Genomic DNA, 13,553 nt, shown 5'->3' with positions numbered 1-13,553 from the left:
ACCTGCAAATAACAGTTCTTCTTTCATCTATACATTTTACATGTGGTAAAATATATCTCCTTACCTTTTTCCCTGACTTCCCAGGCTCTCCTTGCACCCCTTTCTCTCCTGGGAGTCCTGTTAGACCTGGATCTCCCTTAAAGGAGAATAAATAAATAATCGTATCTGCATACTTCAACATATTCTTTATTCTGTAAAATGGATCTAACAGTGTGTTAAAATGTTAATTAATGATATACAATATTTTTGCTCAAATAAAGATTGTTAGTCCCTGAAGTTAAATTATCTATAGAGCCAGTAATCTTTTCTACTCATAAAATCTAAAATAATATTTTAAATTTCTTTCCAAGCTCCCAACCCATTTCTTATACCCTGGTTTTGTGTTAAATAATTTCACACTTATTCAGTGAGTAAAAACATGACTGAATGCTGTTTGTTATTCCGTGCACAACAATATGATACAAATGAAATTTACTTCGAAGTAAAGTCAAATATCTGGGACTTCAGGAACAGTCAGCCAAAAATGCCTAAATGGAGTTGTTCGCTGGAAACTACCACATTGCTGGTTATACAAACTGGTCTAGGCATTACTTACAAGACTTGCCACAATGAGTTGAAACTATCCATAGGAACCAGTCCTGCCAAGCACTTCTTCCATGATCTTGGGAAAAATCACCAAAGACAACATGCCTGTGTCATCTTACCCAAGATTCTGGAAGCCCTACTTAAACCATTATGGACATGGTATGCAGTCTTCAAAATGGCAGCTGAAATGAAAGCTTTAGGTGTTTAACAACTCTTCTAACATGTAGGCATTATGACTACTACTGTCACACACACTTTTTTTTTTTTTTTTCTAAATCATTGCAGAGGAGCAGAGGTACTAACGCTCTTACCAGGCCTTGAAATACCTCACCAGCTTAGAAAAGATGGGGGAAAACTCTGTTCCAGTTATAGCTGTGGTAATAATTTTAGGAGAGAGGGTGGGAGCTCTAGCGCAGCATTTTGAGTTTAAAAGCTAAATCTGTGAAGTTAAGTGAATATCTATCACTGAAATTCTGTCTTATTTTGTTCATAGTCAATTTATATAAAAAAATCTTCTACTTAGTTTATCAGCAACTAGTGAAAGAATTAGAAGACCCTTGTAAAGAGCAGTTAAAAATGAAGATAGGCTCACTTTAAGTCCTTGTAAGCCAATTCCTGGAAGTCCTGGTTCTCCTTTTTGTCCAGGTTCACCTGGTTGACCCTAGTAACAAAAAAGTCTTTTGTTTAACAGAGGAACACAATTTAGCTTCATTCATCACTTGTATTATTTCACTAATTGCTTTACACATAGAAGTGTCTTGATGCTTTTTATGGGTCCCTTCCAACTTAAGTTATTCTATAATTCTATGATCCTAATTGGTCACGTTTTCAGCTAAGCACTTTTTAACTGGAAAATTCTGTTCTTTAGAAATCCCAGTAACTTGTAGGACTGCTACTATTTTATTTAACCTCACAATGGGGAGAAAGCCTAAGTGAATCATTCCAACTTTCTCCTTTTTGTTTTAACACATTCTATTTTTTACTTCATACCACCATATCAAAAACTCTTTGGTCACTGAATGAAAAGTAAGTCCAAATAAAGAAAAATCAGAACTTCTGTTTAAGAGAAAGTTTTACCCCCACAATTCTTCCTTTCAGCAGTTCTAAAACAGTTAAATAAGTAGGAAATCAATTTTTCAATTTTGCTTTTCAAAATACTTTTTCACATTAGGAGAATTGTCCTCGTACAGAACGTGTTTCACAGCCACCTATTTTCCCCTACATTAATATTAAAGATCGCTGTTGTAACTGCTATTTACATGTCAAAGTAATGTCCAGATGAAAATGACTGTATTTCTCCCTGCTTTTGCTACAGTGACTAATGTCTTCCTTTAGTGAATCAAGGTGATTACAAAGCACATTTCTGCTTTAGAGTTCATCAGTTCATTCCACTTGCTCTCCTTAGTATTATTCCCCTTTTCTCCTCTGTAAGTGCTCACCTGACACTATTGCTCAAGGCTTGGGCTTTGACAGCAGTAATTGTTTATCCCACTATCCTGTTCTCTTCCTACTTTCCCCCCTTCTGTGGTGAAGAGTCAGCTACCAAGTAGTAGTCAGCTACCTAAGCTCTTTTTTCTCTCCTAGTGTTTCTAACTTTGGCTTTGGTTCTTTCTCATGATAACCATGGAAGGCTGAAGGTGTGGTGGGACTAGTCCTAAGTCTCAAAACCATTGTTGGTTTACATCTGTTTGGTAAAATACTTTATTTGAACACAATGTGTATGTAGTACCAAACTCATTTGATACAAACATGTTTGATTTATACTTTGTTTATGAATTTCCGTTTATTTAGAACCTAAAATCCACATTCACAACAGTTAAGGGCTGACGTTAAGCAGAAGCCAGCTGTATGTTCCATTTGGGGAACACCCTGATAACATAGGTGGGTTTCCCTCAAAGATTCAAAACTGAATTGTTATCTCCAATGAAGAGTTACATTTACACCTCATCAAACACACTGTTCAAAAACCGGGCGAAGACATGTTTCTTGTTGGTGGTATTTTTAAAAAATAATGTCTGAATCATTACCTTTGGACCTGGCAGGCCAAAACCTTTAGATCCTTTTGCCCCAGGGATCCCTTGTGGACCCTGTATACCCTACAAAGAAAAAAAACCCAACAAAACAAAGAGTTAGTGCATTACACTCTTCCACATCTGAAATTCACCATGCGTCCATCTTTCAGTTAATAATGATTTTATCTTATATTTAAAAGAAAACAATTTGCTTGCCTGTCCTCAGGCTTAGTTCTGAGATCTTTGTATTTTATTTTTCCTTTGTTACTATCCTATGGATTCCACTGATGTATCCAGGTGTAATGACAATTATTGTTTAGGGAGAAAACAAATGGGAAGCGTCTCAGTATCTGCATCTAAGCTCTGATTCGTTGGGATAGTATGGTGGAAGCATGAGCTCTTATCTTCTCTCCAAAAAACGAAACACTAAAAGATCTTTTGGGATGTTTCAGTTTTTCTGTATTCAACTGTTTAAGGCTGTGTTCGAACTTCAAAGGGCTTAAAATGCAGAACTGGCAGATTCTTACCTTATCTATAAGGTATATCTATATTACGTCATCATCCAAGCAATGAACCTGATTTATCTCCTATGCAAATTGTTATTCAGATTAGACCAATTTTCTGTTTGCTTGGTTCTAAAACCAGTCAAATCAGTTGGAATCACTTATATTTACAAGCTTTGCCTAAAGACTAATTTAATACTTTTTAAAATGAAAAATCACTGTGAGATTTTTAACTTCTTCACATCAAAATTAGAGGTATGACAAAACATAAAATGAAAACTACATGCAAATGCTTATTACACATCCAAAATGTAGACATACCTGGCTTCCTGGATTGCCTATTCCTGGTGGTCCTGCTGGGCCCTGTGGTCCTACTTGGCCTTGTTCACCCTGTACAAAAAGTATTCCCAAGAGCCAAATTGCAATAGTCCATGCTAGTTGATTAACATATTTAAATTAAACACAGAGCAACAGTCCCCAAGCTGTATTATCTTGAAGTTTGCTGCTTCTATTTGAGTTAAATGTGTTGGGAATACCTGAAAGGCTGCCTATGGCAAATGATCTAATAAAAATAATACTGCTTCCTACCTATGAACTATACCTCATTCATAAAATTAGCTGATCACAGCATTAACTCTATTTTTAGAAGGATCCATAGCTTATCTTTACATAGTGAGTTTAATTTTGAAGATTTTCTTCAAAATAAACAGTTTCTTGCAAAAATACTCAGAAGAAAAACTTGCAAGTCTAAACAGAGCAGCTAGAGAGTATTTCTGAAAAGACTTTGTCACCTGGTATTGTAACAGTATGTACAGCACTTGGGGAGGGAATAGAGGAATTATGGCAGAGGGGATCATGGGAATAGAGGAACACGGGAAGGTCATGTGGGTATTCAAAGACACATGAAAGTGCCAAAGATGTATGACACCAGTCCCTAGAAAACAAAAAATAATTAGTTTCACTTATGCCAGAAACACTTATTTACTGAAATGGTCGCAAACACTTATTGTCCTGGCCATCGCTGCATTTTTCCTATATGGATATGGGAATAAGGTGACTCATTCCTGCACAATCAATCTTCCTTTAACTAAGGACTCAAGCAAACTGGTCTGGCAGCTACTAAGCAAGCATCTCCCTCACAGACAGGCCAAATCATATCACAGCACACCACCCAGGTTGCTCTGAAGATTTTGGAGAGCCATTTGACTGGACAGTGATACGAGTAAGTTCAAGCTAAAACTTCCCACATCTGCAAAGCACTCCCTGCTCACTAAGTTGTCAACGTCTGTGGATGGAGTGCTGTCCTCTCCTCTCACTGAAGCTGTGTGGGGCAATGCGAAGAGCTGGAGTTGTGGGGACAGGAGGGAAGGAAAACAATGGGGAGCAGGAGGAGGGCTATGGCACTAAATCATGAGAAGGAAGATCCAGAATCACTGCCTCTGCTCTACAGGACATTCAGGCATGTTGCATCAGCCACACTCGGGATGCACAAGATACAGGTTGGAACGTCATCAGGCCAAGGGAATTCAAATTGTTCTGAATCCCTCTTTGGGGGACTGGGCACCGAAAAGCTAATAAATTTCAAAAGCTAGAGTTCTTTTGCCTGTTCCAGGTCCGTCAGATTAGATGACTCAAAGGGGTTTTTACATATTTAAATATTTAAATAAAACTTAAAATATTTTAAATACAGTATTTCTGAAATAAATTCAGGATGAAAAAAGTCAATTTCTTCCCTCATACTCCCAGCTGTGCAGAATAGTCTTTAGTGCTCCCAGTTAACATTAACAGGCTCAGCTACTTGCATAGATGAGTGCAGCCTATGGAGCTGTAGCATAGTTCCTCGGATTCCAGGTAAAACATACCTTTGTACTGTTGAGATATTGTGTGAATAATTAACCATTAATTTAACCATAAATATAATTTAACTATAGATATAACTAGAAAAATACTCCGTGCCTTACCTTGTCACCTTTAATTTCTGGACCTGGTGGTCCACGAGGACCAACTACACCATCGAGGCCTTTTTCACCCTAGAAATATGTAACAGATTTATAACTGTATTTGTGAATTTATAAAGAACACCACCCTAGACAAACCGGTCATCACAATGTGGATAATGAGGAGAAAAGCATTCCTTCACAAACGAACAAGAAAAACAGTCAATGGAATTATCAGTATTAGAAAAAATCAATTCAGTTACAATTCATAACATGCTTCATCTGTGTTGTTGGACACAGGACTTCAAAAGGAAAAAGTGAAATACTATGAAGAAGGAAGCTAGATTTTGAAATTATGATAATGTGTTCACTAGTCAGAGAAAGCAGTTCAGGACCTGATGCAAGGACGCAACTAACATCTTTTCCATAAAAGGAAGAAAAATCTTTACTTAATAGTTCAAGGCTCTAGAGAATCTTGAAGCCACTAAAAAAGAGGGATACATTTTGATGGGAAGCCCAGTTGTGATTTAATCATAAATCTTTGCTTGCTTGTACTTATTTTTAAAAAAGGAATGTTCACATATATTAATGGAGCAAGCGCCCTTAATGAGCCAACTGTCCACAGAGACTCATACAACCCATCTTTTAGTTTCCCAAAATGGTAAGACAGAATGAAGACAGTTCCTGAATGTTTTCTTCCAATACAGAACAAAAATAGGTAAGTATCTTCTCAGAAGACAAATTAGCTCATTAATGCTATCAAAATAAGGTATTTTATTAAACACATAAATAAAAGAACCATTAACTTACTACTGTAAGAGGGACTGCATAACTTTTTTGTAACTATCTTGATAAAGTTTCTGAACTCAGAAGGATATTCAGAGAGCACAGTGATCCAGAAGACCAAGATCCATCAGCTGACATTTTATACCAGTGGAATGATCAGTGATCTTAAATATCTTAGACATTACTGCAAATTTGGCCCACAATATTAAAAAAAGTAATTTCCATAAAACTACCTTCTGGCCTGGAATGCCCTGTCCTGGAGGACCTATCTCACCTGGCAGACCATCAGGGCCACGTGGTCCCTGTAAGAAAAGAATCAGAGTCATAGAATTGTAGAACTGTTCAGGATGGAAAAGACTTTTAAGATCAAGTCCAACTGTTAACTTAGCACTGCCAAGTCCACCACTAAACCATGTCCCTAAGTGGTCTTTTAAATACCTCCAGGGATGGTGACTTCACCAATTCCCTGGGCAGCCTGTTCCAATGCTTGACCACCCTTTTGATGAAGAAAAATATATTCAGACTGTATCAGCAATTCCATTTTTTATTGACATTTTGTCTAACTTGCTAGTACAGGTTCTCGCAACTCTTATGACACTGGTAAGTAAAAATGCTCCCTAACTACCATCTGGCTGATCCCGGGCAATTAAAATTAAGCGTAGCAATCCTTAATTGGATGATTTAAATAAGAATAAGCTAATGTTGACATAGTGTGAATTACTTAATGTCTAAAGAGTGTACCCTTAAAACTCAAATGAAATAGATTAATTTATAATAAATATATTTACCATTGTGAAATTTAGCCCCTAGAATTTCATGATTTTCATAATGAAAATAATTAATTTGAACATAGGTTTTTCATACAAAATGGCAAGTTAAACACACATAATAAGAGAATGCCAATTTTGTTTTAAATAAGTATAGAAATAATTATCTTTGTAATACCTTCTGATTCAGCTTTCATTATTTAAAACTAATAAAGAGTTTTTAGGGATGATCTTAATTAAGCAAAATGTTTCTACATTTTTTTTGGAGAAAAAATAGTCTTTTAGAACCACAAAGTGACTTTCAAAAATACTATCAGAATGAACCTAATACCCATCCACGTTTTTGGCTTCTCAAAAACCCCCAAAAACTCAAAGAGATTTTTAATGAAATACACAAGAAAACCATACATTTTAGGAAGAAAAAGCAGCCAGTGAGCACTAACTCATTGTTACAAAAAGCCTGGTGAAGTTCTGTAATTCAGAAAATAAAGATATAATTAAAAGCATATGATATGGGTCTTTGGTTTTCACGCAATCCAAATTACACAAAGGCCATGAGGAATGTCTCAGCTCTTGAATTTTTATCTCCTTAAAAGCTGATTTTAGGCAATTTTAAAAGGTTATCCTAAACTCAGACAACTAGGGGTACAGCTATTTACATACAATTCCACGTATTTCAGAAAACTGGATACTGCAGTCCTGCTCACATAGACAAAGCAATTTTTTATTTCCCCCAAACTTGTTTAGGCATGGCTTTACTATCCTACCTGGGCAAGCCACATGGAATTACTGTCACAATACTGAGCTGGCATAGCTGAACACAGTTCTGCTGCTCCAGACCATGTACGAAGTGGTTTATGGAATCAGTAGCCGATATAGCTGCTGTCAACCAATTACACTCATTAAGACTTATTTTATTATATTTCTACTTCCAATACATCAGACTTCCAACATCACTGACTTACAGGTAATCCTGGCTCACCAATTCCAGGAGGTCCTGTCAATCCAATTCTGCCTTCTCGACCTGGAGCACCCTTGTGAAAAAGAATATTAGAAAATTCAATCCTAATTCAACTCAATGCTTTTGAAAAGTGTAACATTTACATATAGATGACAATGAATTCACCAGAAAGGGCTGAAATCAAATGTGTGATATCTCCTGATGTAAAAAAAAAGCATAAATAACAATTCAGAAACATTTGAAAGTATCTTTTGATTAATACTTGGAGGACTAGATTACATTCCAACCCTCATGCAAATAGCAAAGGGGTGTTAACACTTTGTTTTGGGGTAACTGCTTAAAAGTGTGGGACCTGAGAAGATGACGGGGATGAGGGAGTGAAGTCAGGCTAAACTGGTTGCAGTACAACACAACCACAAAGCAGGAATGCTCAGGCTCAAAGAAACCTCACCACAGCCTCTATTTAGGCCCTTGAATTGAAGCCTGCTTCACTGGAATATGGGATTGCATAGGAACTCCAGGAACTTCATAGTTTCTGTAACTTCTTTTTCACAAGGTATCACAATCTCACAATTCTTCCATTTTACTGAGGACTATGTGCTTAAGGATAAGAGCACAGAAGATGTTTCTCTCTCCTGAGAGTAGTACAGACACTGGGAGTGACATTCCTTCCCCATAAACTATTTTCCCTTTTGGAATGACCCAAATGTGGCTCCTTTTACATGGCAAATTACTAGTTTCTGAGCTATATAATCCCTCTCTATGTTCCAGGGTCTGCCCCACTGCACAGAAAATATGCAGGAGTTCAAGGAATATACAAATTAGAGTAGTAAAAGCAAAAAAGCATAGGTATTTTAGACACTGGCACTTAGCTCCAAAAAATAGGGGAAAAAATGGCATAAAGCAACACCAAAGACTTAGCAGCCAGAAGAACTAGAGTGAGATCTAGTTCTGCCCAGTTCAGATTTCTTTGAGTCTGAGCTGTAGGTCTCTGACAAAATTCTTATAAACCAAGTAGTTATATTTCCTATGTGGAGCTTTTCCAGTTTTCCAAAAGGAGATCTGGCTGGCCAGCATAGGCCAACATGACTTTCCCAAATTAGTAAGACAGGATTCCACCTTCTAGTCTTTTGCAATAAAAGGTAAGATTGCTGCATGAGAGAGAGAATTTTATAACCTATAAGAATATCTGTTCCCTAGAAATAACAAGGCAAATCTGTCACTTGATTGTGTATCATAGTAACAGAGATGTATTTCTATGCCTTGAAGTATGGTTTACTCAGTAGTGCAAGTATTTTCTAGTGCTTGAAAATGATCTCACATATTTAATCCCCATTTAAATGGCATTATTTCTGACTTCTATTATATTAATGGGATCGTAACAAAAAATTAGAGTTGCTGGAAAGGCACGTCTGTTATCTCCATCCTATGCAAATACAAAACCCTCTCAATACTGTATCAGTTTTACATTTAGATGATAAGAGTTTGACTTTATAAAACAGCAGGTGAGAAGTTTCACTCAAAACATGACTGCCCATAGCTGGCACTTTAACAGACATATTACTGAGAGTACCTTGGGTCCTGGTTCTCCAACACCAGGGAGTCCTGGAGGACCATAGGGACCTAAAGGGCCTTGCTCTCCCTAAAGGAAAAAAAAAAATGGAAAGAAACTATTAATGCAAATAGAATCTTAAACAAATTCTGTCACTGTCTTTCCACAGCATCATTTAGGGCTATAGAAATATGTTTCTAAAGTAAAAACAAACAAACAAATTAAAAAAAACCCCAAAACCTGTTTTAAAGAAAAATGTTTACATTAGGAGCAGAGTTAATATCCTGGCCATACAAGTTGCTGGGACAGATAATAACATTCTAAAGCAATTTCTTTATATGCATCAGGAAAGATCAAAAATATATTTATTCTTTGTCATATCTTTGGTCCTGACTTTATCCAATAATGTGGTGCTTCCTCAGTTTTATTCTCGCTAAAAAAATGAGCATTTGAAAATTAAGCAGTGTTTACGCTTTAAGCATTGCATCCAAAGTTCTTCCCATAGCATAACTGCGTATCGTAACTGTTGTTCTTACTGCTGTCTTTGACTGCAGCTCCTAATTCTCTTATGTGTTTAATATCATAGAATCATAGAGTGGTTTGGGTTGGAAGGGATCTTAAAGATCATCTAGTTCCTATCCTCCTGCCATGGGCAGGGACACCTGCCACTAGACCAGGCTGCTCAAAGCTAGATCCAACCATCCAATATGTATGTTTCTAACAAAGTCAACACAGTCACACAATTATTAAACAGGCTTTTTACAAAAATGTGTTTATTTTCTGGGGAGGTATTTGTATTTTGGGGGTTGACATTTTGTATATACCAAGAAATCCTATATGCTGAGTTCTGAAACTTTTCAATGAAGATTTATGCACTTGAGAGGTCAATGGAAGTGTAAAAAATTACTTCCAAGACAGGTATTTCTCCAGAAATCTTCCTGTTTGTAATATGCCAAAGCATGAATTTCAAGAATGGGAATATAGAGTGAAAGTAAATGAACAGGTTATCCTTGAAGCTTAATTTCTGATAACTACACACTTGGAGTGCTGCTACTGCATCTTTAAACCTAGAATAAAGTGGAACTTGATGCCCAGTCTTAAATTCATTCCATTACAGGACAACATGATGATCTGAAGAGCAGCTATGAAATTCAATGCTTATTCAAAATAGAAGATTTTATAGCACGCCTTCATAATCTAATAAATTAATACAGCATCAATAGGAAATAAGTCTTAAAGGCAGAGAAGGATCAGAGAAACCTGGTAAAACTTAGCAGAATAGTACAAGTATCTCCACATAGCACACTGATAGGGTACTAGCAGCACTGACATTGCTTTAATGTGGATTCTTTGTGTGAGTAGCTGTTGCCAAAATACAGAATATAGCAAAGTAGTTTACTGTATTCCTAGGCAGACCTGGGTTTCCTAATAATATTTTCATGAAGCCTTTGGACCAGAGTCACAATACAATTGATGTATATCCAGATTATCATAAATAATGCGATTTTTGTTGATATAAAGCCAATTAGAAAATGACCCTTTTTGTTCCTAGGTGTTTTCCTCCTGTGTTTGTTTTGAAACTGATCAAACAACAACAAAAAGTCCTCAAACGGTCCATCTTCTAGACTTCCAGTTCCTCCATGGGATTAATTTGGCATTGAACAAACTGTCCTTTTAAAATCAGCTGATCAAAAATTATCGTTATTAATTGTTTCCCATCAGCAGGAAATTTAGGGAAGGCCAAGAATAATACAGTCGAAGCTTGCACTTATCTCCTCTTTAACTCTCCTTCCAAACTCTGTTTTTAAGTTAGCTGAATTTCAGGGCTTTTGGGGCTGATTCTGTTTAGACAAGTTGCAGAAATATGTAAGGAATTGTTTCATACTATTTCTTTAGAAAATAATATATACAAAAAGCAACATTTTCGGAAGGGTTTTAGTAATTTAGAAGCCTCCATTTCATTTCCAACAGTAGTAATTCAGCCTACTGAATTTCATTCATGCCAACGGGTCACAAACATCTAAGCATCAATTCGGCTTCTGACTGTACAACTCTATGTAGAATTACACTGGCAGAATGGTATCAGCAAAGCCACAGTGCTGCAGTTACACACACCCAGCCCCATGGTGTGCTCTGCTTCCAGGGCAAAATCATCCCCATGGCAGCTATACAAGTTAAAAAATGGTATTAAGGTTTCAGAAGAAAATTTTGCAAGCAAATTTCTCTGCATAGACACTAAAGGACAGATCCTTCTGCCACTTTTTACCCACAGTTGTGCTTCTTGCAAAGCTGGTCTGGATGCACAAAGCATGGGTTTTGGAAGAACGTTAGGCCAAGCACACCAACCTGGTGGCCAGGAAGCTTTGCCTTTCAGCCTACAGGCTCCTTTTACCTCACCACTGACTCTTACTTCAACAGCTCTCCACTTCACAAGCAACGTTAACAGATACAACTCCATACAGCTTCAGGGCCTGGAGACCAGTCTAGTTAGAGATGGACTTCCCCACTTCGAGGAAGATGTGCCTCAGTAAGAAAGAAATAGGCACAGGCTGCCAAGGGGCCAGGCAGTATGCTAAATATTAGCTGTTCAAATTCACAGTCCTCATTTCTTTTATGGAGAAGGCAGCCTGGGATCTCTTGTTGTGCCATAAGGTATTAGCATGCCCCACAGCAGGAATGCAAAAGATGCGCAAAGTGGAAAATATATTTTTAAAAAATCAGATAAAAAATAATAATAATTCAGCAGCATGCAGCACCAGTATGTGTAAGTAGGCTACTCTGGGCACAGCAAACACCACTAAGCATGTTGTCTCCATTTGTCAAAACTAAACCTCTGAAATGGTGTAGGAACTTGTTTCATTCTGAAAAACAATCTTTGATAAATACAGGCTCATCTCTCAGCTGAAACAATAAACCAAACCACTTTGTTGTGTTTGGAAAGCATCTCCCAAATTTGTTGTCCTGTCATCCAAATGGACATTCTGTTTCGTATCTATTTCTGACAGCCCCTGAAAGAACTTCCCAAGGACAGTAACTCTGAGGGACGCTTCCTATTGCAAATCATTCGATCCTTCGCAAGTTCACCCACATGACAGAGTTGTGCTAACATATGCACGGCTTTGAATACAGATGGGAGTTCTACTAAGTTCATGTTTTCCCAAAAGCTCCTTTTTTTAACCATGATAAAAACATTACATAGTTTTCTTCCCAGTGACTGGTGTCATGTAATTAGCCTCGCAGCAGCTGCGGTAGTAAGTACTGGTGTAGGCAGCTCAAACAGCCCCTATGTTAAAAAACACGTAGGGTAGTATGAAAATTTTGTTCTGTTGAATGCTTTCTCACTGATAGCAGAGGATGCTTGAATATTAATGGAGAAAAAAACCCCACCTTCTACCACACAACATGCAAAACTTGGAAACTCAAACTATTCAATCTATTTTAAAGATTGTATATTTCAAACTTCATATGGCTATTAGTAAGCCTGGCTTTTATCTTTTATGGTTTTGGTGTTACAGATAATGCAGAATTTATTGAAACCATAAAGTGCTGGCAATAATATTATTATCTCGATACACAGAAGGAAAACTCTGCTTTTCAATGTAGCTTCTTTGTCTAACACACTGCTCAAGTTCTTTTTTTTCTCTCCTTATTGGAATTTTCCTTCAGGTGGCATCTAGTATCAGTTAGATCAATGGGAAGGAAGATTACACTTGATCTGAGCTTAATATTTTTATGTATTAAAACTGTACCATTTTAAGCTTGGAACATACTTAACACTCTGCTCACCCCGCGCCACCCACCCCAACAATAGTTTGCCATGTTATAGTGAGTATCAGTTAGTGCCAATATAAATAATTTTACTTTTAAGAGAGCACATACATATTGTGAGGAACACTAAGACACTGTATTTCAGTCTGTAATGTGATAATGATTAAGCTATAATAAAAGCAATCTTTCAAATATAATTATTTTATCTTTAAAGTAAACATTGGCAGCAACAATGCAAGTAGATATATTTTAATAGATGTTATTGGTATTTTGTATTTCTAAGCTAGCTGAGATACTAGGAACTACACTTCTTTACAGGGAAACTGGATTTTTCAGTCTCCTGGGAAAGATGTAACTTGCCACATAAGTAAGGAAAGAATTTATAAGTCATCAGAGAAGAAGGAGCACCCCTTAGCAGTTCATTCTGGGACACATTTTCAGGAAAATATGTAGTGATGGATTTTTCACAGAATTATCCCAAGATATCTTTATGGGAATAACTGTTTTGAATACACACATTCAAACTTAACTGTTTCCTTAAAAGTCTGAATACACGTCTGTTCATACAACTTTAAACTCGAATTCAGGATCTTAATATGCGTATGAATTTTTCCAGAGAGGCTCTTACTATAGCAGTGGCTTTTAAGAATGTGTTGTTTTCAGTATTTTCAGGAATACAGCA

The 13,553-nt window shown here is 36.9% G+C and overlaps 1 protein-coding gene across 1 annotated transcript in view; it reads right to left on the bottom strand.

Annotated features, from left to right (window-relative positions):
- COL28A1 (collagen type XXVIII alpha 1 chain) overlaps positions 1–13,553 on the bottom strand; it is a 73,400-nt gene that overhangs the window by 37,484 nt on the left and 22,363 nt on the right. The window contains exons 14-21 of the mRNA XM_040592968.1: positions 9,125–9,193; positions 7,556–7,624; positions 6,057–6,125; positions 5,062–5,130; positions 3,422–3,490; positions 2,613–2,681; positions 1,178–1,246; positions 65–136 (exon numbers count right to left, since the gene is read on the bottom strand). Coding sequence (XP_040448902.1) covers positions 65–136; positions 1,178–1,246; positions 2,613–2,681; positions 3,422–3,490; positions 5,062–5,130; positions 6,057–6,125; positions 7,556–7,624; positions 9,125–9,193 — 555 coding nt within the window. The remainder of the gene's footprint in view (positions 1–64; positions 137–1,177; positions 1,247–2,612; positions 2,682–3,421; positions 3,491–5,061; positions 5,131–6,056; positions 6,126–7,555; positions 7,625–9,124; positions 9,194–13,553) is intronic.

This window comes from Falco naumanni, chromosome 4 (assembly GCF_017639655.2).
Source record: "Falco naumanni isolate bFalNau1 chromosome 4, bFalNau1.pat, whole genome shotgun sequence".
Classification (NCBI taxonomy): domain Eukaryota; kingdom Metazoa; phylum Chordata; class Aves; order Falconiformes; family Falconidae; genus Falco; species Falco naumanni.
The sequence above is the reverse complement of the archived record's forward strand: the minus strand, read 5'-3'. Positions and strand labels throughout refer to the sequence as shown.